The sequence below is a fragment of the Lissotriton vulgaris genome, chromosome 3_1 (genome assembly GCF_964263255.1).
Source record: "Lissotriton vulgaris chromosome 3_1, aLisVul1.2, whole genome shotgun sequence".
Lineage (NCBI taxonomy): Eukaryota > Metazoa > Chordata > Amphibia > Caudata > Salamandridae > Lissotriton > Lissotriton vulgaris.
In genome coordinates, this window is record NC_141689.1 from 1,966,504,726 (window position 1) to 1,966,529,353 (window position 24,628).

Below are 24,628 nucleotides of genomic sequence, written 5' to 3' on the forward strand. Positions count from 1 at the left end.
TTACCCCTGCTAGGCAGCGGCAAAATGCCTGTGGGTTCCCTTTCAACATGATGATATCAGCATAGAATATGGTACCATCATTTCTCCAGGTTCTGTAAGTTATCTGTCACCAGTGAGTCCATTGTATCATCCACTTTAGTGGCAAGGTAAACATGACTGCAGGCCTGCCTCCAGTAACCATGGTTGTGCTGTCTCAAACTGCACATTCAAGCCATAAAAGCAATCCCAATAGACAGTTATACACTTTTCTTATAAATATTATAATTCACCACTAAGTGGCCTTAAATACCCATAGTGCAGGGTGCATGATATTTAAAAGTAGGACAGGTGAAAGTTTAATATTAATCATGTTGATATAGTAAAAGAGCCTTCAAAGCTATATTTATTTCAGCAGGGTTAGCAGTTCCATACTCCAATTTAAATACAATATTACATTTAATATTTACATTCCCTAGAAAACAGCCATAGAGTTCATCTTTGGACTTTTTAAATATTGATTATAAACCCAATTCATTGATGAAGTCAGATTTCTAATAAATATTTTAGAGCAAGTTGTTTTAAAATGTTGCCTATTAACCTGCCTAATGTCTCTCAAAGCCCATTTGCATGAGCATCCAAATGTCACTCAGGAGTTGAAAAGCTCCCCTTTTGAGGTTCAAAATTGCTCCGAAAGCTGAGACAAAGGCCCAGGGTGTGGGGAGGTGTTCTGTTTTTCTGCTAGTCTGACCATCTGCGCTGTGTCTATGAACATAATTAATTTCGAAGGGGCCTACCCTGTCACATGCAGATGCAACCAACACCTGGGCCTACCCCCTTGCTTTATCCCCATGGCCAGTCAGACACCATGCCCAGTGGGAGAGTACCTGCCCCCAGAAACATTTTTGAGTGGCCACAAAAGGCCTTGAACTTTGGCTTCCCATCTTCAGTGATGATGGCCACAGCCTGCTGCTTTCCCTCATTGAAGACCTTTTGCTCCAGAAAGGTTTCTTAGTGAAAAGGTAACTTTTCGACCAGGTCAAAGCTGATTCTTGCATCTGACCCTTGCTTTATCGTGGTCGGCCTTAAAACTTTTCCCAGTCAAGCTCAACCAGACAACCACAGTTGACGCTTAACAGTTTATAAGACTATTTTTAAATTCAAACTTTAGAAAATCATAACACTGGTTTTTAAATTAGTTTGGATTTTTACTTGTGATTACTTTATTACTGTTTGATTACTGCACACATACTTTACACATTGTCTTTAAGTTAGGCCTGTGTGCTCTGTGCTGTAGCCACTAGGGGTTCAGCTAAGGTTGATTTAGTGCCTTTAGTGGTTCACCCTGAGAAGGATTGTGGCTACTTTTTGGGGTACTCACCCCTCTCAACTAATTTCCCAATTCCTCACAGTCATGCAACACGAATGTGATTTGTAAGATATCTAATAATAGAGGGCATATAGTGACATATAATATGTAGGATTTCTGCTTTTAAAATAATCCCTTTATACACCCTAACCAAAAGTTGTTAACATATATTTTGTCTGCAGAGAGTGGCTAATTAATTTTAGAGCTCCTCTTTCTCCAGACCAGAGCTACTTTTGATTTTTTTTGGAATTAAGATATGGTCTCTCATTTGTCTCTCTGCAACTCCTTCCTGCACCATTCTCCCTCATTAGGTTGTTTTACTTTTAACCCCTTCCCTGCTGATGATGGAACCGCTCGGTCATCAGCCGTGGTCGCGCTGTGCTGATGATTAAGCGGTTCCGTCATGGCCCGGCCGCCGCGCCTGCACGGCGCGTTCTATTGAGCGTGCGGGGCCGTGACGGAACCGCTCCGTCATGAGCACAGCGCAACCGACGCTGGTGATGGGGCGGTTCCGTCACCAGCATGCGCCTGCCGCTCGGCCCCCTCCCCCCTTAGCACTGCAGTGGAATAGCCGACGCAGTGAAGGGGTTAAAAGAGGAGGCGCAGCTATGCGATTTCATGTGCTATGTGCAGGACAGACAGCACTGCCTGTTTTTCTTGTCCTCTTCTCCAGTGCTGGTGCTCAATTGGCTGTGTTGCACCAATCCAGACACCCTTGCACCATAGTGCAAAGGTGTCTGTGTTGTGGGAATGATTGTCTTTGTGGAGGAAGAGGCGCCTTCCTGCACAAAAACAATCAATGGAGGCAATTTCCTCCATCTATGTGTGTTTCAGAGGAATGAAAGAGGAGAAATAAAGTTATTTCTCTTCCTTGCACCTCCCCTATGCCAGCCATGGGGACACTTAGGCTTTTTGAGGCATTCCCAGGTTTGCAGAACGTTGTAAATCTGGCAATGTGTCAAATGCCATTGGTGTTATGTGGGATCTCCCGCCCTAACGATCAAATGATCATAGCATGCCTCACCATCGCAGTGTGAGCCAATGCATCGCCTTGTGCTGCCTTGCCTCACATCATATCTACAAGGCCATGAAAAGCCAAAAGCTATGCATGATGGCTTTATGTGACCGTGTAGATATGGCACTGCCCTGCGTGCTGCCGAAACATCAATATGAGTGAGTTTCCGCCCGCACACTGGGGCTTGTAAATAAACCCGTGAGTGCTTTACACAGTGATGCAAGGACACAGTGACAGTGCTTTACACAGTGATGCAAGGGCACAGTGACAGTGCTTTACACAGTGATGCAAGGACACAGTGACAGTGCTTTACACAGTGATGCAAGGGCACAGTGACAATTTTTGACCTGACACATTTCAGCTTCCCTCACACCGAGTGGATGCAGCCAGTATGTGTGACTGGGTGCATAGAATAAATTATTGTTTAGGTGCATCAGTTTCGTACTATAGGTGCGTTCTGGCACTCGGGCATACCTGTAATAAGAAAATAATGCACAAGGCAGCATAGCAAACTTACAATTTTCCATACATTGATACACTGCTTCATATAAAGTTCTACTCAATTAACATTAGTTTAACAACCTCTGAAGTGCACCTATTTCCAATAAAATACAAGTAAATTCAATTTTCAATTTTGAACATTCACTTCTTAGTGTGTATTTTTTAACTACCACAGCTTGGCACACTGTTTATAATCTGCCTTGGTAGTTGCATAACATATGGCTAACTTTTTTCCTTAGTATCGGTATGGCTTTAATGTAAAGTATGTTCTCATTTGACACTAGTAAAGTGCATGCGTGCAAAAAAAACGAAAGCCATAATAAAAGCGTGATTGAGACTTTGTACGTGTAAACAAGGTCAACTCGTGAACAAAGACAAAGAAAAATCACATTCTGCGATTATTTAGGTGTAAAGTCTGTTTTAAGCCTCATGTATGGTGTAGTACCAGAATATTGTAGTCAGACTCATTTGATGTAAATATTATGCCCTATATATCCTTTTAAAAATATCACCCTTTTCGATAATAATACAAAATCGGCTGCCAATGGGGCGATTTTTCTGTAAACGATATTAATAGCTCAGTATTTATATGGTAGGATGGTATTGTACACACTATTTTGACATAAAACCGTTTTGGACTTAGTAACAGGATACATGCAGTCAGATACAATACATCTTTCAGAGTCTTACCTTATGGAATAAAGCACATTCCCATCTTTGAAGATGCGCAGCAACTTGTTATCTGTTGTAACCTCGTGAAAATTGGCTCCCTTCTCATTGGCGAAGAACAAATCAGGCTTCCATATGGAATCCAACATGGATGGGTCTAAGTCTAAAGAGTCATCAGGGTATTCGCTGTACGCAAGACGTGGGTCATTCCACTTCTGACGCAGGAAGATATTTAGACGGTAATCCTAAATTCAAGAAGATGAAGATCAATGCTTAAAACAGACGTTACAAGTACCAATATTTAAAAATATTAGCAAATATATATAATTATGTAAACTGTTTCACATAGGGACCAGAATCTTCATTTTGATAATGTGGGCTACCTCCAAAGGACAGGCTGGAATTAATTTGCATTCACCAAAAAATCATACAATTACACGTATATATAGAATCCTGCGAAGGGGTCTAAATCAATAACTCAGGATTTATAAAGCACGGCAAATCACCAGTGAGGGTCTCATGTTGCTGGAGTTGCAGAGAAAGTAGTGAAAAACAAGGCAAAAGCAGGAGAACACATTCAAAAAAATGAGGGAGAGTAATGGGAAAGCAGTAAACAATGAGGAAAAAGCAGAAGAAAACACTCATAAAAACAGGGCAAAAGGCAGAGAATGCTGGAAAAATGAAGCAAAAGCAGGAGAAGGCACACCGAAAAACAGAGGAGAGGAGGATAACGCAGTAAAAAAAGGCAAAAGCAAGAGAAAGCACTCAAAAATGGGGGGAAGGAAGGATAAAGAAGTACAAAAAACGATGGAAAAGCAGGAGAAAGAACTCAGAATAACAAGGGAAAAGAAGGAAAAACCCGTAGAAAGCAAGGCAAAAGCAGGAAAAGCACTCTGAAAAAGAGAGGGAAAGGAAGGAGAAAGCAGTAAAAAATTAGAAAAAAAAGAAGAAAAAAACACTCCGAAAAATGTGGGTTAAAGAAGGAGAAACAATAAAGAATAATGGAAAAGCAGGAGAAAGCACACAATAAAAACGGTGAGAAAGAAGAGATCTGCAACAGCACGAGAGATGGACCAGGACCTGCTCCTGTTGACCTTTGATTCACAAATATTCCCTTGTGCATGCCTGGAGAAGTGCATCAGTTGCTGCTTTCCCAGCATTAAAGTGGAAAAAACAACACAGAAAATAATCTGAAATTTGTATGACTCATCTCAATATTCTAGTTTTAATCTGATGCTCTATGGAAGGCTAATACTAGTGGTACACTGCATTAATCTGCAGTGTCACTGTAAACAGTCTCACAAGCATCATCAGTACCTCAGTCACAGAAGATCACATGGATACAAGGTTGTAGGCTGTGAGGGTGGAGGCTATATCTTTGCACTTCATGTTGAGGAATACATTATCTCCACTTCGAGCACATTACATTTTATTAAGTGGAAGACTGAAACCTCTGAATAAAAGCCTGTCACAAATGTGTTATTACAGCTGTGTTGTGACATCTCTAGTCACCTGCAATAGCAAACCGATCAGTTGCTCAGCTGTAATAAGTTATTATGCAGTAAGTATCTGTACTGGGTGAGCTAATATTGGTGCACATTTTAGCTTCTGTTTTGAGGCACAGAATGACACACAATAGAAGCACAACTTTTTCCATTAATAGTGTTGCAGCGCATGCCTATGCTTAGCATTTCAGACGGGCTCTGAATCTCGACTACCATCATCATCGTCCCAGATCATTTATGTAGCACTTTTGCCCTGATATAAACCATATTAACACATTGGAAAAAATCGGCAGAAGAGTCACCTGCATACTAGCTACTTAATATTATGCATCCTGAAAGATAAGGATTATCATCAACATTCAGACCACATGAAAAGAGAGTAGAAAAAAGGACAAAAGAGGAGCATTTGCACATTCATATCTTTGTGCTGAGTTGTAAAAAGAACGTAAACTTTTGGATTCAGTAAAAATATGAAGGATTCCTGTAGGAAAGTGGGATATTAATTAGCAGGTGGAGGTATCCACTCTCAACTAGTAATAATACCACTATCACTCATAGGTCCAGTCAAGTCTCAATAAATTAATCTTTGCTCAACCCTTGGTAGCTTGGCAAACGAGCAGTCAGGCCTAACTTAGGAAGACACAACACAATAAAAATCCAACACGAATTTATAAAACTAGGAAATATTCTTATTGTTAACATGACACCAAACCAACACAAATCCAATGTAGGGAAACAGAGGTATGAATTTTTAAGGATTACATAAAAATATTGCACTTTATAGAGCCAAAAAGCCTATAGTGCCAATTGCGACCAGAGGTGGGCGTGCTACTGGGAAAAAGTCAAAGTTTCAGGCCGACCACAATGGAGAACGGGCTGGATAGGCTGTGGGATTGGTCCTGTTCAAAGTTTTGTCTTCGGACTTAGTCTTTTTCTTGATTGTTTGTCTTGTCGACAGGCTCGTTGGAGGGTCTGCAGGTTTGCGGGATCAGGAGTTCTAGTCAATGTCAGAGGACTGCTGAAGCTTGGTGATTCAGGGAAAAAATGGTTGTTTATTCCTCAGTGTCAATGGTGCAGAGGTTGTCAAAACAGTTATTCACAAGTCCTCTTTTGACATTTAGTTGAGGTAAGCTTGGAAGTTATCAGCAGGATGAACTTTGAATTGCCTCTTGGGTGCTAGGATTCAATTTACCAGAATACACCTACAGAGGTGAGAAAAAATCAAGTTTGAACTGGTAAGTGAACAGTGAAGTAGTGTGGCTCACTGGTTAGAGGCGGCAGACACGAGAGCAGAGGACGGCCCGGGACCAGGGTTCGATTCCTGGCGCGGCAGGTTTCTGGACCAGGGTCAGCGGACTCGATAATTCTCTCGCCTCGGTGCCCACTCTGATCAGCGATCACACTCGGCAACTCTGGGCATTAGCTTGCCTCATCTTCACTAACGGCCCCACCAGACCGCCGGGGATGCCTGGTCTCACCCTGGAGATACCCATTAAGGGACCATCTCTCAGGGAAGCCAGGAAGGGTTTCGCAGCGGTCGAAGCGCCTTGGGACCCTACGGGTAAGTAGTGCGCTATATAAATGCCAATACATTTACATTTAAGCTGGTGTGATTCTCTCTTTGGCTTGGTAGATTACTTCTTCCAGCTCTGCTGTACCTGTTGCTGATCTGGGTGTTCACTCCTTTTACTTTGAGTCAAACACAGTCCTTACTTTGTGGGGCCTTGTGAGTGCTGCAGGTGCAGTCTTGTTGAGTGCAAGCCTTCTGTGGTGCACTCCAAGTGCTAAACAGTCAGTCTCTTTCCTCTTTTGTTCCAGGCAGTGTTCTGGTGAGCTCCTTAGAGCTGCCTTATTAATTCTTCATTTCTGGGCTTGAGAGAGGGGGTCACCATAACCAATAGGGAATAAGCTACCTCCCGCTAGTGTGACAACTTCCTGTGAAGTATGGAAACTGTTTGGCCCAGAATACAATGGTCTCCAAAAAATCAAGATGGAACCCAGAGGTGTGGCTAACTACTGACTACAATCCCCTTCAGCCTCTCTCCTAATCTAATTAAGGCAGGCTCCCATCTGGCTGGGGATTGAGGAAGTGGGAGCTGGCATGGGTCCTGTGACATCTGTTCTCCTGCCTTTGTAACCCAGCTTATCTCCCCAGCCCCTTTCCTTTCCCTGTTCTATAATTACTTTCCTGTAAGAGATTTATATTTTATCCAACTTTGGCTAATTGTTGGGGGATTTAATGTGACCATTAATTTAATAGTGTGAATGGTTTTGTTAGCTAGCTCCAATGCAAAGATATTCTTTATTACATTTAACAAAGCCTTTAACTATGTTAGCCTATGGGACTAGCAGCATTGCTATAAATAAAAAAGGACTTTGGATGTTTTTCCTTACCCGTGCATATAAAACATATTTTATATTGTCCCTTCTTTTTTATAACTATGTACACTACCCTTGGGGAAGCTAGGGGTACCATAGGGGTGAAATACGTAATACAAATGTTGTTTTGGTCTTTGGAAGTACTATTAATTCCAAAGTCGAATTTGGACAAAGGTTTATTTTAAAACTAGCCTGCAGGTCAGGCCTGGCTTTAAAATGACACCAGACACCATATCAGTGCACACTTAAGTGCATTATATCCACTGGGGTCTCTAGATCTTTATACCTACCATATACTAGGGACTTACAGGTAGGTTGTCTTTGACTATTAGAATTACACCAATTACCATTTACCTTCAGAGAACAGAGAACTGGCTCTGCTTAGCAGAACCCAGGGCCGTTTCAGAGTTAGTAACTGCCAGCATCATATCAAAAAATGGGGGTAATCAGGGCAAAAAGAATGACTTTCCATACCAGATGACCTTTACCGTTAAACCAGAGACAATCAGTGCTGGAATAAAGAGCCCTCTCATCTTTCTGGTTAGAGATTTCATTTGTCGTACACATGTACTGGTTTCCCAGGTTAAATCTGGGTAAACTGAGAATGAACAGTCATCTTTTGTTGTTATGCATCCCTTCTCTCCGGCTAACATTATTACGTTTCCCTTTAAGAGAAGATCTTGAAAAAAAGAAAATAAGAGATCGCAATCTGGTTCTGGATTTCAGAGCAATAAATGGTAAAGGATGCGATTGAGAAATTGTGAGGTTGATCAGAAGATGTGTGAAATCTGCACCAAGCTGAACTTCCTCCTGCATTATTTTGGAAATATATGAAATAAGATTGGATTTGTGCTTGCATTCTGTGCCTTTGTAACGTGTAGGGGTATACAAAATTAGCAAATTTGGTTTCATAATATTACGGCAAAATTTTGTAAAATTACAGGTAATTAGGTGAAATGCGCATGTGTCACTTTTTGCTATATTTCAATTCGAAATGAGCTCTCGCATCAATGTTTGATGCAAGGTAATTTTAACAGAAGCACCACGGACAACTATTATGTTGCTGTATTTAATTTTTAAAAAACAGAAATATATAAAATAAATGCATTCTGATGTATGAATGAAGTTGGTACACACATTGATTACATACACATGTTGATGACCGATCATGCAACAGGCATAAGTTGCAAGACTTACTTGGCTGTTGAATGGATGCACTGGTCCCCCAAAAGAAGGAATACATTGCATTTCCTTGCAATACGACATTCAGAAAAACAGCCTCTGTAACAATGTCGGTGAGATGGTGACAAATGCTGAGACAAATGAAACACTGGATGCAATGAGATGATAGTGCCTCTCACTGTGGATCACAAGGTTCTGAAGTAATAGGGAGTGAAACACATAAGTTAAAAAAAATATATCTATATATGAGGACACTTGTTTATTGATAATACAAAGGTTCATACAGAATCTACAAACTTTGTTAAGGAAATATTGAATGAAGACAAATGGAAATCATTAATCTGGAATTAAATGGATCACAGTAGTTCCATGATCAGGTGGAGAAAGGAACCCATTTGATACAACGTCAACACAATTAACGTGGATGCATATTCAACTTAAATTATCTAGGTCCCATTTGCCCTTAGACTCACAAGGCTGCAAGGAGATTGTTTGGTATTTATATTTTTCCAAGAATTGCCATATTTTCTATTGCACATAATAAACTATAGCTTTCTTCATTGTTAAGAACATCATGAATTTGCATTAAAAAATAAAATGATATGAAGTGCTATAACCAGGATACCATTTCAACGTGTTATGGCGTTATAACAAATATTAATTGCATTTTTTTGTAAAATGTACGGAAAATATTTTTTGGGTACTATAATTGGAATTCTTAAAAGTAACACACAAAAAAGATCAGAATGTTTCATAAAATAGCATATATTGATGAGGATAGCCTCTTAACACATCTGTTTTGATCTGCAAAACATAATGCGGATCCTAAACATAAGGGGCCTTATTTATGAAGGACTTGCGCCGCCGATGCGTCACTTTTTCCCATGTTAAAAGTGACGCACCGGCGGCGCAAGTCCTTCATAAATAAGGCCCAAGGGGTATTGTGAGCAGGGACATATTGGCTCACTCTCTTGAATTGGGATTAATTTTCATGTATGAATCATTAAGGATGTATGAATGGATTCGTATTGGGAAAAAACAGCTTAAAGAAGCTTTTATAAAAAAAATGTATGCCAAAATTGCCAAGCTTTGTATTGATTTATACCTTTTAACCTGTGAACTAACATCAACAAATCAGAAACCGCTGCATGTATTACAGAGAAAGATGTTTTGAGGCATTGTTAATTCATTTATTATGCATTTTGATTTTATTTTGGAGGTTTTGAACGGAAAGCATTCATCCTGAACAGGGTCTATTGGTGCAGTTGGAAAAATTGAACAGAAGAACCAGTACTAGGAACTGACCGAAAATGTAGATTAGTAAACAAATTGTCAGATTTTAGTAGCTTACTAAATTAAAGATGATCTGCTTCTGGTAAACTATTTAGGGGGACCGAGTTCCAGACCACTGTTCCAGGAACATAAAATACTTTGTCGCCTTAGGTTTGACCTTAAACAAGAGGGCTACGGGGGAGGAGCCGTGCCAGTGACCAAGATGGCCGCTTGAGCATCGGCTCCGCCGGCCGTCACATCCTGACTTGCCATCCGGCACATCATCCTGAGCCCCGAACCTACCATCGAGTGGGGGACCGGCGCCTTAGCCACTGGGCGAAATTTCAAATAATTTGGGTTCTCCGATGACTTAACAGCATCGTCTAGAACTTTTGGGCCTTTGGGGCATGCCACTCGGACCTCGCGTGTGGCACTTCCCACTCTGGAGATCAACAACAACGGCGAGTGGGACCGGAAGTGCGCTGTGGCACTCGTTCCACGGAGGTCGTGTTGCAGTTGCGGGGCACCCGGGTTCCCCCCTCAAAGTACCTCACAGTGCGACCCTGCGGCTGCAGAGCAACCCGCAATTATCTGGCATTGATTGACTTTGCGATATTCGGACCTAGCTCGGTTAGGTGAGTTAGGACCCGTACAGGAACCGATAATGGCGGCAAGGGGGGACCCCGACAGGCTACCTCCGAAAACATCGAGGACTACCAGACCGGTCCAGTCCAATAGACTGGAAAAGTATAGTTTTTCCAAGGGTTCCCCGGTGGACGAGAGACGCGCCCAAGTGAGTGGCCAGGAGGGTGACCCCTCCGGGGCAGACCCGAAACTGAAAGACTTGATGGCGGCGATTACCGGGATCCAGTCTTCCCTCGGTAAGATGGACTCCAAATTGGACACGGTAACTATCGAGGTGGGCTTAATCCGAGCTGACCTAACCAAAACTACGGCGAAGGTCAAGTCACTCGAGATCAAAACATCGAGTCTCACGGATGATGTGTCGGAACTTCAGCGGGAGGTGAGAGATCTGAAGATGTCTCGGACTCAGTTTGCCCATAAGCTGGATGAAATTGAGGGACGAGCGAGGCGCAATACCGTTCACATTCTTGGCGTACCAAGAGATCGGAGGGACAGGTCCCGGATCTGTTCGTGGAGGATCTCATCCTGAAATATCTGAAACCCAAGGGCCTCAGTAACTTTTTCATCGTGGAAAGAGCCCACAGAGTACCTGGTGGACGCCCGAAGACGGGGGCGCCTCCTCGTCCTATGATTGTCCGAAATGTTTAACTTTCGGGACCGAGACACTATCCTGCAGGCAGCAAGATCCTCCGGACCTTTGGCATACAAGAACGCTTCTTTGCTCTTTGTCCCTGACTTTACCCAGGCCGTCCAGAAACAACGGCAGGGATTCATGGGCATTAAAAGGTGGTTGGCGCCTCGGAAATCAAGTACTCTATGCTGTTCCCTGCCCGCCTCCGGATAGAGCGCGATGGCAAAGCTTGGTTTTCTGATCATCCTGATGCTGCAGCGGACTGGCTGGATCGAGCCCAAGGGCCGGGCATGGAGGGGGACACCCCGATGGGCAACGAGGAGCAATGACACCCCCCCTTTCTCCTTTGAACATGTCAAGTTGACTATGGTGGCAGGGGCGCTGGTTTGATCGGGGCGATCTCTTTTTCCCTATTGACATTGCTAACAATTTTTGTGGTTCCTTATGGTACACTGTTGATGGGTTTGTATGCGAGTTGGGACAGTGGAGGTTGGTGGCCTGTTGTAAGGTCCTCCACCGTTTTCTACGTTTAGATTCCGTAGTTAGGTTTGGGAAGACAGGCACACTGCTAGTTGGGGATGTGCATATGTTGCATGCAGGGGGGCAGGGTAGGGGGTTGGGGGGTCGGGTTGTGGGGTTTTTTGTTTGTTGATGTGTGTTTTGTTTATGACCAATGTATGCAATGGGTGTCACGAAATGCTTCAGAATTCTCCGGGGATGTGTATGGCTTCAGCTAGATTGGGCTTGGGTGTGTCCGTTCTCGGTTGGAACGTGAATGGCTTGGGAGACAAGATTAAACATGCCATGAGGGGGCAGTTGATCAGATGCCGGTCGCCTGATGTGGTCCTACTCCAGGAGACTCATCTTATGGGGAAGAGAAGTATGGCGCTACATAGAGGAGGATATAAACTGGTGGCACCTGCCGGTTTTACCTCGGGCTCCAGAGGGGTGGGGATCCTTGTCGAAAATTCCTTTCCGTTCACCATTCAAGCTACCTGGTCTGATAATCGAGGCCGCTATGTCGGCCTCTCGGGACACTGGGAGGGCAGGATCATCACGTTCCTTACTGTATATGTTCCCCTCGCACTGCAGACAGACACCTTTTGTGACCTGAGCAGAGTGTTTTTGTCACTGCCCATTGGTATCATGGTAATAGGGGGTGATTTTAATGATGCTATGGATTATGGATGGTGAGCTGGATAGGTACCCCTCCTGTGTGTTACTTAAGTATGGGCGGATTTTGCGGATCCACGATCCGCGGATTTTGCGGATTTGCGGATCCGCGGATTTGGGGCGGGGCTTCCATGCGAGTGCACATGCCTCTTGTGTGTTTGAGAGGTCTGAGAAAGATCAGTTCAGCAGATGAAGAGAAAGAAACCCCTGGTCACAAGAACAGCAAGGGTATTGTGCTTGTGAAAGTCAAGGATGCAAAGGCCTCTATCCAGCATCACAGCTGATTTTCCACGGTAGATTTGTGAAGAAGGCACACCTGCCTCGACGACGCTCACGATTGTTTTTGGGCTAATGAATGAGTCACTGAATTTGAGCATCAACTAGTTCGAGCGACCATGTGTGTGTTACTATGCAATCGCCCCGAAGGGCGCAGGGGTCCCTTGAGTGAGCTGTCCATCATAGTGGGTGAATGGCGGGAAGACGGTGCAAACCGCGATTGTGTGGGCGGGGCCAAACGGGCAGGGCTACCATGCGAGTTCACACATGCTTCTTGTGTGTATAAAAGGTCAGAGAAAGATCAGTTCAGCAGATGAAGAGAAATAAGCTCCTGGTCACAGAAACAGCACAGGTATTGCGCTCGTGAAAGTCAAGGATGCAAAAGCCTCCATCCAGCATCACAGCTGATTTTCCACAGTAGATTTGTGAAGAAGGCACACCTGCCTCGACGACACTCACAATTGTTTTTGGGCTCACAGGAAGGGCATGTTGTAAATATTTTACGATGGCGCCGGCAAGCTGCCAGCGCCATCCTAAAATACTTACTAAATTACCTTCAACAGGAAGCTCTAATAGATAAAATCGAGCACCTGCTTTATTTTATCTATTAGAGCTTCCTGTTGAAGCTAACTTAGTAACTATTTTAGGATGGCGCTGGCAGCTTGCCGGCGCCATCGTAAAATAGTTACAACAGGCCAGGCTTAAACTTTTGCCCCCGGAATAATCCGCCGCTCGCGGATTTGCGAATTCTCGGTAAATTCGGGGGAGTTCGCGGATCGCGAATTTACCGAAAATTCGCAAAATCCGCGAGCGGAACGGATTTTCCGCTCATACTTAGTGTTACTGCCCTCTCACAGATGGTTGTTGGATTTTGTCTCTGGAACGGGTATGGTTGATGAGTGGAGACTCCGGCACCCCGGTGACTTGGAGTACACGCATGTGTCAGCACCACTCTTTCTCTAGAATCGCCCATGTGTTAGTGCCTGCGTTGCAGGCGATGTTTGTTCAGGAAGTACGTCACCTGGCCAGAGGTGTATCTGATCACTCGCCGATTTGGCTGCAACTGGAAGTCAGGCCAGATAATGTGGCTAGGGTTGCCCCAATTAGCGCCTGGCGATTGAGAGAACGCAGGGACAGTTGACTCTAATTGCTCACTCTGGGAGGCCTACAAAACTGTAGTCAGGGGGGAGGCTCTCTCCCTAATCACTGGGCAGAAAAAGAAGAGTAGGGCGGGAATCGACAGGATTGAGGAGGAGCTATCGGCCTTGGAAAGGGAGGTCTCCACTACAGGGGATTCGGGGGATATACACCCCCTCGGTCTCCTTCGAAATGAGTATAAACGCCTGGCGCGCGATGGGGCGAGAGAACAGCACGCTAACACCCAAAGTAGAATTTATGAACACGGCGATAAGGCCGGGAAATTCATTGCATGGCTGGAGATCGTGTCTGGTGCCGGAGCTGCAGATCGCGGGCTTGGGGTCACGGCGGATATGCAGCTCATAGTGGACGAGTTTGCCCGTTATTATGAGGAGGTTTATACCTCGGCGGGGTTGTACACGGTGGAAGAGAATGCAGAAGTCATTTGAGACATTCCAATGCCCGTCTTGTTGGCCGAGAATAGGGAATTTTTGGATTCTGTCATAACTAATGATGAGGTCCCGATGGCTATCTGGGGGGTTCACTCCGGGAAAGCCTCGGGCCCAAATGGTATTCCTGTGGAACTTTATAAACTTCACGCTAACCGTCTGGCTCAGTTTCTGAAGGATATGTTTCTTGAGAGTAGGAAAAATGGTGTACTCCCTTATGACCAACGCATCGCCAATATTATAGTGATCTATAAAGATGGCAAGCCTCGGTCGGATTGCTCCTCCTATCGTCCAATCTCTCTCTTAAATGCGGAGCCTAAGGTCCTGGCCAATCTGCTTGCTAATAGGCTGGTGAAGGTCATCTCTGAGCTGGTGCACCCGGACCAGTCCGGATTCATGCCGCGCCGTAACACCGCTCTTAATCTTCGTAGACTCAATGGAGTGGTGACGGGTGCCGATCGCATCCATGAGCGTGCGGTGCTTTTGTAGCTGGACGCCACAATGGCGTTCGACAGAGTGGAATGGTCGTATTTCTTTGCAGTGTTGGAGAAGCTCAGATTTGGGCCGGAGTTTATACGATGGATCCGTCTCCTGTATTCGGCTCCACTGGGCCGGGTTGTGGTGAACAACCACAAGTCCCGTGATTTTCAATTAGGGAGGGGCACCCGTCAGGGTTTTCCCCTCTCGCCACTCTTGTTTGCCCTGGCCTTGGAGCCTCTTGCGGCTTGGGTATGTTGGGACAGATCAATTAAAGGGTTGCGCTGGACTCCGGAGGGGGAGGACAAAATTTCGCTCTATGCTGACGATGTCCTTATGTACTTGACCTGCCCCCGGCGGTCCTTAATTGTTTTTTTGGATATCTTGGCGATCTACAGGAGATATTCGGGTTTTGCCATTAATTGGAAGAAGTCGGTCCTTTTTGTGTTGAGCGGTGACCCCACTAGAGTGCCAGAGAATTGTCCGGTCAAAGTAGAACTGGCAGGTTTCCGGTACCTCGGAGTCCACATCTCTCGGGATCCTAAGGTACGCTTTGAAGCTAATTTGGCGCCCCCCCTTGGCCAGACTCCGTTGGGATATCGCAAAATGGAAGGAGCTGCCACTTTCCCTATTGGGTCGGGCGGTCCTATTTAAAATGATGGCGCTGCCACGGTTTTCATTCTCTTTGCAGAACTTTTTTGATCCCATGCCCCCCTCTTATTTCAACGAGATTGAATCTTTTCAGCGACAGCTCCTCTGGGCTGGGAAGCCGCGGATCGCATTATCCAAATTGATGTTACCCTGGTATGACGGTGGGATCGGACTGCCCAACATTAGGAATTATTACTGGGCCTCTCAGTTGGCCCCTATCAATCATGCGATCTTTGGCTCCCCGGCTGACCCTGGGTTTGCCATGGATCGTGGCCAGCTGCCGGGGGTTGAGTACACCCGGATTTTGTATGCTAGGCGAGGCAGGTTTCCTCTGCTGGGTCTGACGTCAGCTTTGGCACGGGTGTGGCATGAGGCCAACCATGCTCTCAAGTGTGAGGGTGTGATAACAATGGCCACGCCATTGTGGAACTCGGAAGCTTTGTGCAGCCTGTGGAAGTCAAAGTGAGTTCGATCGCTGGAACCTGATTGGTATCTCGCAGGTCCGAGATATGTGGGGCAAGAACGGGATGTTGACTTTTGAGGAATTGCAGGCCAGACACCAACTGAATGAGAGCGAGCGATATCGCTATTTACAAATTAGGCATGCAATGGTGGCGGTTATCCCTCGCGATGTGAAGCCACCTGTGGCCTCTCCGATCGAATCCTGGATGGGTTCCTTCCCACTAAGGCAATTTCTCTGGTTTACAAGAAATTGGTCAATCACACCGAAGATCCCCTGGTAAAAATCCGGGAATAATGGACTGCAGATGGTCTGGTTTTGGATGATGAGGACTGGGGGGAAGCTGTGTCATCCCCTCGGGAAGTGGCGATTTCCATGAGACTCCGGTTGGTGCAGCGTGGGATCCTTCACCAGTCCTACACCACGGGCCTAGGGTTGTGTCGCATGGGGCTCGCCTCAAATGCAGATTGTCGGAAGGGGTTGTGGCGTGACCGGTACCTTTATGCATATTTTGTGGGAGTGCCCAAAGATTCATGAGAAAATGAGTGAGGTGTGGGGAGTACAGATTGCACTTGAGTAGCCCTGGGCGGAGTTGGCGGAGTGGGGCTTCGCAGAGCTACGCGAAGTGGGCGAGAAACTACGCCCACCTCCGCACTCCGCGTAGCCCCACTCCGCAAAACCACTGGCCGCCAGCCCCGCCACCCACCTCCCTCCCGCCCTCCCTAAATACTTTCAAATAAAGGAATGAAATAATTTAAAAAGCACTTACCTTGCCGCCGCTGCCCGCCGCGTCCCCAAGGCTCGCTATCTTCCGTCTTCTTTAGTAATGCGCATGCGCGGGCGGCCGCGCATGCGCATTTTCTCGTGAAAATGCGCATGCGCGGCCGCCCGCGCATGCGCATTACTAAAGAAGATGGAAGACGGAAGATAACGAGCCCCGGGGACGCGGCGGGCAGCGGCGGCAAGGTAAGTGCTTTTTAAATTATTTCATTCCTTTATTTGAAAGTATTTAGGGAGGGTGGGAGGGAGGCGGGTGGCGGCCAGCTACGCTCCGACTACGCACACTCCGTGCACGGAGCGTAGCTGGCCGCCCACCCCTACACTTGAGGCATGCCGTTGTCTACTCAATGTATGGGAGCCTTCCGACCTCACGAGTCATGGTAGGCTCTGGGTCACTCTCGCCTGTATGATTGCTAAGCGGAATATTGCACAACTATGGGGCGCTAGCCGACCTCCTCAGATTGGGAAGTGGATGGAAGACCTTGATTGGTGTATGTTTCGGGAGAAAGCAGTCTATGTGGCCAGGGGGAGGCCCTGTAGATGGGGGAAGATATGGGAGGTCTGGAATGCTTACCGAGGGGATATCTGTACACCGCCAGAAATAGATCCAATTTGTGAGGACATTGAGACACCATGAGCCCATTTTCACACTCCTTCATGATAATGTAACGCTGGAACTCACATTCGCCGATACTGATTTGCAGACATCTAAGGCATGATGGTCTTATTATTTGTATTTGTCATTTATGTTTAATAAAAATTTAAAAAAAAACAAGAGGGCTACAAAGAGATTTTTTGGAGCAAATATTTGTGACCCAATGGGCCTTCTCTTTACAAATATGTTTCTCATTAAATCAGTGGCCTCTATCATGGAAAATGCAGTTCACAGTGCAGCAAATGCTGAATAATGCCCTAAAAGTAGCCAATGTAGGTGACAGAGATACATGCTCGCTTTTTAGAGAATAAAGTGCCATGGCCACTAAATTATGAATATACTTTGAAATACTGTTTGTGGAAGGGACAATGCCAATATATAATTGTTTTAAAGCATTAACAGGCATGGAACGTCCAGAAAAGTCAAGGAATGGAAAACATCTTTGGAAAACCATTAGTAAGTGAAAACATTTTTTGTTAGTGACAGGTATTTGGTAAAAAAGGTAATTGAATTCACCGGCAACTTCTCTCAACCTCAATGGGGAAAGTGACAATTGTCCCGACCACAATTCCAGTGCACAAGCCAGCCTGAAAGTCACCTACAGATCTGTTGATTCAAGCTTTGTGCCTGGAGGCTAGCTGTTCTGTCAATTAAGTAAACCAGATAGCTGAGCACAGAAATTGTGTTAAATGTATACTAGGTCATTCCATTTATATAGCCTTGATACATATAATGGCACTTGTGTAGGAATTCGTTAGTTTTTCACCCTTGTGATGTTCAAATATGTGTATTGCTTTTAAGATTAGCAATCAGATAATCCCACAAGAGAACCATAAATAATAATAATAATAATAATAATAATAATAATAATAATAATAATAATAATAATAATCATAAACATGAAAATAAGAATGATAAAGAAAGAACCCCATGGTAATATAATCACACAGCACAAATGGTGACACAGAACAAGCAATACACAAATCCCCTAATATAGACAATAGCCACTAGGCAGTACTATGTGCCATTGGCTTTGCGTGATAAACAGTAGTACACAGTCTAAACCTTATGTTTTTCTCTATCTGGGTCCCATTTGCAAAGGCATTTTGAAGTACATAGTAATCATCTGATACTCTTTTACATACTCTTACATGCCTTTGTGAATTGTCTAAAATGAGCATAAAATGTGAATATTAGGGGAAGTGGATGTACAATTAGTGCAATTAATACAAATATAAAGAACTATGCCCACGTTTCACATCCAATTTACAAAGGTATGTAATCATATGTAAAAGAGTACTCCAGTAGTACTGCTTTCTACACTCATGAACACTTTTGTGGATGGCCCCTCTGTTTTATTTTATGTTTTTCATATATATATGTTATTCCTAACCTAGTTGACAAGATGGATGTCCTAAATCTTTGAACTTCATGCATTATTGCAGCATTTATACAAGAGCTCTTTTTATATCTGTTAGACCTATCAGAGTTAGAGTGGTCATCCCCCAAACATTTTGTGTCTCCTCTTCCATTATGCTTAAACTACTTTTGCTCTCCTTAGGACTCTGTTCCCTTTACCGCTGCCACCCAGAGCTTGTGCTCCCTCCCCTAAAACATGCTTAAATTGGCTCATACCTAATTGCCATATTTAATTTACTTAAACATCCCTTGTAGAGTGGTACACCATGTACCGAGGGCCTATGATTTAAATGCCACCAGCGGGTCTGCAGCACCTATTGTGCCACCCACTTAGATAGCACTGTAAAACATGTCTCTGTCCTGCCGCTGGAACCTGAGTGTAGTCTTAACTTGGCTTTTAAATTCCTGTGGCAAGTCTTAAACTCCTTTTTTATTACATATGTCAACTCCAAGGTAGGCCCTAGGTAGCCGAAAGGGCAAGGTGCTGTGTAAACAAAATGTACTGTTATGTTTTACATGTCCTAGTAGTGAAAAACTCTAAAATCTGTTTTTCACTACTGTGAGGCTTACCCGTCTCATAGGATCACATATGGGATCCCTTATTACATTTAATAAGCTGTAATTCTCAATTGGGAGCTCATAGCTATGTCATGTTTGTTGTTTATAAAATTGTAATAAGAAACCCTCTTTAATGATAAAGTCAGATTTGCATTACTATTTTGAAAATGCCACTTTTAGAAAGTTAAAAGGAAATTACCAGGAAATGTATCCGGGAATGCCCAGTGCACTACAAACAAATCACTATTAAGTGTACACAATATTATCTGAACAACAGTACATAATGTCCTATTCCTCTTATTGTAAACATCAGTACTCCAACCAGCTTCCAATGAGTTGAAGGCTTAAAGTCAAATCTTCAGACCATGAAGTTGGTTATAATCTTATAGTCGCAGATGAGATATATATAGTTCAAAAATGGCAAAATATACCGCTTGTATTCAGCATAGAACAACAGAACTTCATGTATCCTAATGCATTTTGGGCTTTTCACATACGCCCTTAGCCAGGGGAATCTGCAATGTATCAATAGCTGATTTTAATGAGAAATATACAACAACAGGAAACTTAGCATCAATCATATGGAAGTGTCCACCCTGACCCGTAGTGCAGGGTAGTCAAACCGCTTTAATCGGTTCTTTAGCATTCATGTAAGAAAAAGGCTTAGAGACAGTTCAGCGATTGGATTGATAGAGAAATATCAATCAAGGTAATCTGGCCATATAGCATCAATAGTTTACAAGGTCTATTTACATATATTTCACAATCCAGGAGTGTATCATTATTTAGCACGGCATGGATGTTTTTTTTTGGTGCAGGTTCGATGGGTATGGCCAACAACGTTTTGACCCGACTTGGGGCACCAAGGGTACTTCCTCAGGACAGGGGTAGGCAACCAACTGCAGAGCTGTGTTGCCCGTATTTCACACCCGCAACGTTTGCGGAAAGGTCCAGTAGTATCCTTACTGGTACAGGTTCAGGAGGCATACGTCTGAAGACATGGGGCGTGTGGGTATACCATTGTTCAACAGGTAATGACCCGTAGTGCAGGGTAGTCAAACCGCTTTAATCCGTTCTTCAGCATTCAATACAGAAAACTGTAGCATCAGCCTTCTCGATCCTGCAATCCAAAAGAGACCATTGTTTTCTGAATCTAACTTTAGCCTGTCTTGGGTCACATGACTGGGTGTAGCTGACAGACTTTGTGAATTCCTCCCAGACAGTCACACAATGGAAATATTAGGTGTGCTTTAGTGGGCCATCTGCTGGCAGACAGTGGGTGGAGTGGAGCTGAGCACAGCCCCACTTACACTTAAATAGCCTGCGCTCTGCGCTGACACAAAGGGCTTAATAACCTTGCACTTCGGTATTCACAAAAGGCATTAACGAGTAGTGTCTTTATGTCCGCACCCAGGGCAGAATCTCCACCCGAGTGCAGAGATTCCACTTCAGGTGCGGTGATTACAATATGGGTGAGGAGTTTACTCCTGCACACAAAGTGGAATCTCTGCAGTCAGGGCAGAGATTCTGCCCTGAGTGTGAAGAGCCTACCCGGAGTGTGGACATAAACACACTACTCGTAAATAGCTTTTGTGAATACTGAAAGTTGTAAAATTTGACTTTTGGTTTAAATTTACCTTTGTGAATACATAAAAGTAGTAAATGTACACAAAAGTGTAAGTTTACCTTTGTGAATTGGGACCTGAATGCCTATGTCATGAAACAATGTCAATGTATTCTGGATTCAGCCTGCAGAACAAATTGAGTGAGAAATAGTTTGTGTTTTTCCTCAAGTTCTAAGCTTCTTTCCAGAGGTCCATGTTCTAGTGCACAAATTGCTATGAAATTGTTGTTCTGTATATTCCATTGGAAATACCAGCAACACATCTGATCAATCCTTGAGAAGTGATTCAAACACTGACAACATCAGTCATTTTGTCTTGCATTACAGCTGCCCACTCTAAGAGCTGCACACCTGTGTGGAACGTTCTGTGTCATTTATTAGTGCCATTGTTTCTTAACCAGTCTGATACTGAGCCACAAAATGCATCATCAGCTGCAACTGTCCCTTAAATTCCATATATGTCTTCATTCTTGAAGTTTTCATATTTTTGATTGTCTCATGATTTTGTCACCATCCTCATTTGAATAAACAGATAATTTTTCATCAAATGAAAATCTGGTTTGCTGCTTTTTTCTTTTAATCTTTGATTTTGCAACAGGCTGCTTTGCTCGATCGGACACAAGGCATTTTTACCTAGCTTTTGTTTCATCAATGTGTGTTGGCATATATGTACACATTAATATAAACAATGGCTTCTACTAATTTTCTGGGGATTTTATAAATTGGCGTATTATCCAGATTTACTGACAAATTGTTGCTTTTCATCTATTCTCTGATTTAAGTTTATTAAAAAAGGTATTTTGGGTTTATTGGGTTGTCCTGCATTTGTGCTTTTATGGAGCACTTGGAATAAAAAATTGACCAGCAGGTATTGTTATTTCACATGTTTAATAATCTGCCACATTCTCCCCATCACCTTTCAAAAACTGGTAAAACTTCCAATAACTAGTGTTAAAATCTAATGAGAGTAAATAAACCCAATATAATGCTTGTATCAAAAGCACACAAGACTAATTCCTAACTACCCTGCAAAATGGTAACTGGCCAGTTTTGCAAAGTCTGCTACGTCCGGTAAGTAGTGGGATCTCTTGCTGAGTTTGACACTGTAACACAGCATGATGGCAATATTTAGTGAGGAAAAATCTGCCTGATGTAGCACAAATCATTATAATGGCTTTTTCCCCTTTCTTAACTACTTAACTAAAGCATAACATGTCACTAGAACTGGTAATACAGTGCAATGTGGATAAATGTGTCTTATGTAGTTCCGCAGGTTAAAAGTCCACAATCAGGCACTGTTCTGTTACAAGCATGACAATTAAATTCCACCCACATCCCCAAACTCTTAGGGCCATATGTACAAGGACTGGCGATAACTACCGCTAACACTAGTTAGCAGCAGTTTCTCACCACCAAGTACCTCTGAAAACGATTGCCTTGTTAGCGATGTATTTACAAGACGTCGCTAAATGGCGAGAGTTTCAGCGGTCAAAACTGCGGTAACATTACTGTGATTGCTATAGGAATTACGGCGTTAGTGGGCAAAAACGAATGAAAGGCCCATTAGCGGCAAAAAAACGCAAGTTAGTCAGCCGAACGTGACTGTTTCTTTGCCTCTATAGACAGAAATAGCCTATCAGTTGACCTCGAATGAAAAATAGGCAAAAAAAGAATGGAACGCAGAATGGAGCAGCCAGGGCCAAGTGTAGAACAGATCAACAACCCCCTCAAGGCCCCAACATCCAGGATGACTAGCCAGAGTCCCTGGGGAAGAGGAAATGCAGGGCTACGTACATGAAAAGAGTCACATCGCGGTGCAGCACCATTGTTGCATCACTTCTCACTGTGCACTCTTCAGAACACTATGGCATCCAAAACTTTGGAAGCGCGGACAGTCCCCGGGGCCCAGAGGCCTCGCTTGTCTTGCATCTGGAGCCTGGATACCTTGCTGGTCCTGTGTCTGGAGCCTGGATGCTTCATTGGATAAGTGCTGAGGCCTGGATACCTTGCGGAACCTGCATCTGGAGCCTGGGTGCCTCGCTGGACCTGCATCTGGAGCCTGGAGCGGGATGCGGAGGTGATGTGGAGTCGATGAGCCGTGGCGGTAGACATTGAGGTGCGGTGATTGCCCTTACCTCATGAAGTCTGTCAGGTTGCATGAAGACATATTGCTGACTTGTGTGAGAAGACTACCTTGAGCCCCTTGGAGCTGTGAATGGGAAAGGTGCTCCTGCACACCAACGTAGGGAGGTCTGCATTGCATACTAAGATCCACCACTACACCTGGGTTTCCTTTGCAGGTAGGAGGGCGGGTAAGGCTGCTCCACTCACAGAGCAGGGCAGTGGAAGAGTGGTATGCCTACTTAAGTGTGCAATGACAGTTTGGTTGGCCTGCTCAGGCCACCCAAAGCAGTCATGCGCACCTACCTGTTCGCAATGCAGGCTGCATGACAGCCTGCATAGAGACCATGCCCACCCCTCCAGCCCCTGGCTGAATGCCTTGTCACAGAGCTCAAGAACAATCCCAACGCGTTGTGATTGGCTTAGGGGAGCGAGCCTGGCTGCCTTCTTCCTGTTCCTGGAAGCAGACTCAGAAGACCAAGAGCGAAGAAGACACATGACCCAGCCTCGAGGTAGATTTCATTCATTAATATATATTCATTACTCCCGCTCACACACACACCCATGTTCCCACCCCATCCAGTGTTCTTTCCCACATTTCCCACCTCCCAGCTGTCCAGTACCCCCGCAGCACTTCTCAAAGAAGGCCACTGGGCTCCAACGCACAGAGGGAGTCCCACTGGTGTGCCAAAGGTATATATGATGTTAAAACGCAAACAATGATATCACATTCCATTACAATGCATACTAATAATACGCATATTGCAACAGTAGGGAAAGTGCTGGATAGCGGAGATGAAAAATCACTATTCCTACTTCAGTGAGTGCAACTCTAAAACTAACCCTTGCACCCCAAAACACACCATGAATCCTAAAAATCATCTTTGACCGCCCAAAACACACCCTAAAATTCTACTCTGATCCCCAAAGCACACCCTAAAATTCATATTTGACCCACAAAACACACCGCAAATTTCATATTTGACCCCATATTACACTCCAAATGTTATCTCTGACCCCAGAAACCCATACCAACCATGCAACTTAAAAACTCCATTACTAACCTCACAATGCGTTTGAATGGCAAGCGATGTAAAGGTACCTGCGTTGTTGAAGTTGCGTTGTACAAGTATTATAATGTAATGCCTGCATTGTAATGGACATCTCCTGTGCCAAAGGTAAGCCATAGGCAAGCCCATCTGCATCCATCTGCCCTGGACCACGCTCAGCACCAAGGACCCTTCATCTCGGACACTCCACCACAACGACCCCATCACCCTCCTCGCCGTCAACCCTGGACGCCACATCGCCTGGCAGGACCAACATCTACTCCGGACTGGAATTCGCCATTGCCATCACTGACAGCTACCAAATCACCCGCAAGGACCACCAACTTAACCGTCAAGGAGGAGGCAATGCCATCACCTACAGAAGCACACTCCGACACGCACTCTAATGACCCAACGGTGACCATGGAACACCTCAATTTCCAGATCCGGCCCAAATCCAACCCCATCCTCTGCAGCACCCTCATCTGCAGGCTCCATGGGCCATGGACCCCCATTCTCCAATACCATTGTAGACCTCATTGCACCCCAGGCTCTCCCATCCACCAACGAAATCCTACACGGTGAACTCTAGTTCCAACTGGACAACCACAATGACCAGAACATTTCCTGCCACATAGCAGGGCACATGGTCAAG

General features: G+C 44.5%; 1 protein-coding gene across 1 annotated transcript in view; it reads right to left on the reverse strand.

The window, feature by feature from the left end:
• GLRA3 (glycine receptor alpha 3) overlaps positions 1-24,628 on the reverse strand; it is a 670,994-nt gene that overhangs the window by 222,030 nt on the left and 424,336 nt on the right. The window contains exon 4 of the mRNA XM_086963322.1: positions 3,552-3,775. Within this exon, the coding sequence (XP_086819448.1) occupies positions 3,552-3,775 (224 nt within the window). The remainder of the gene's footprint in view (positions 1-3,551; positions 3,776-24,628) is intronic.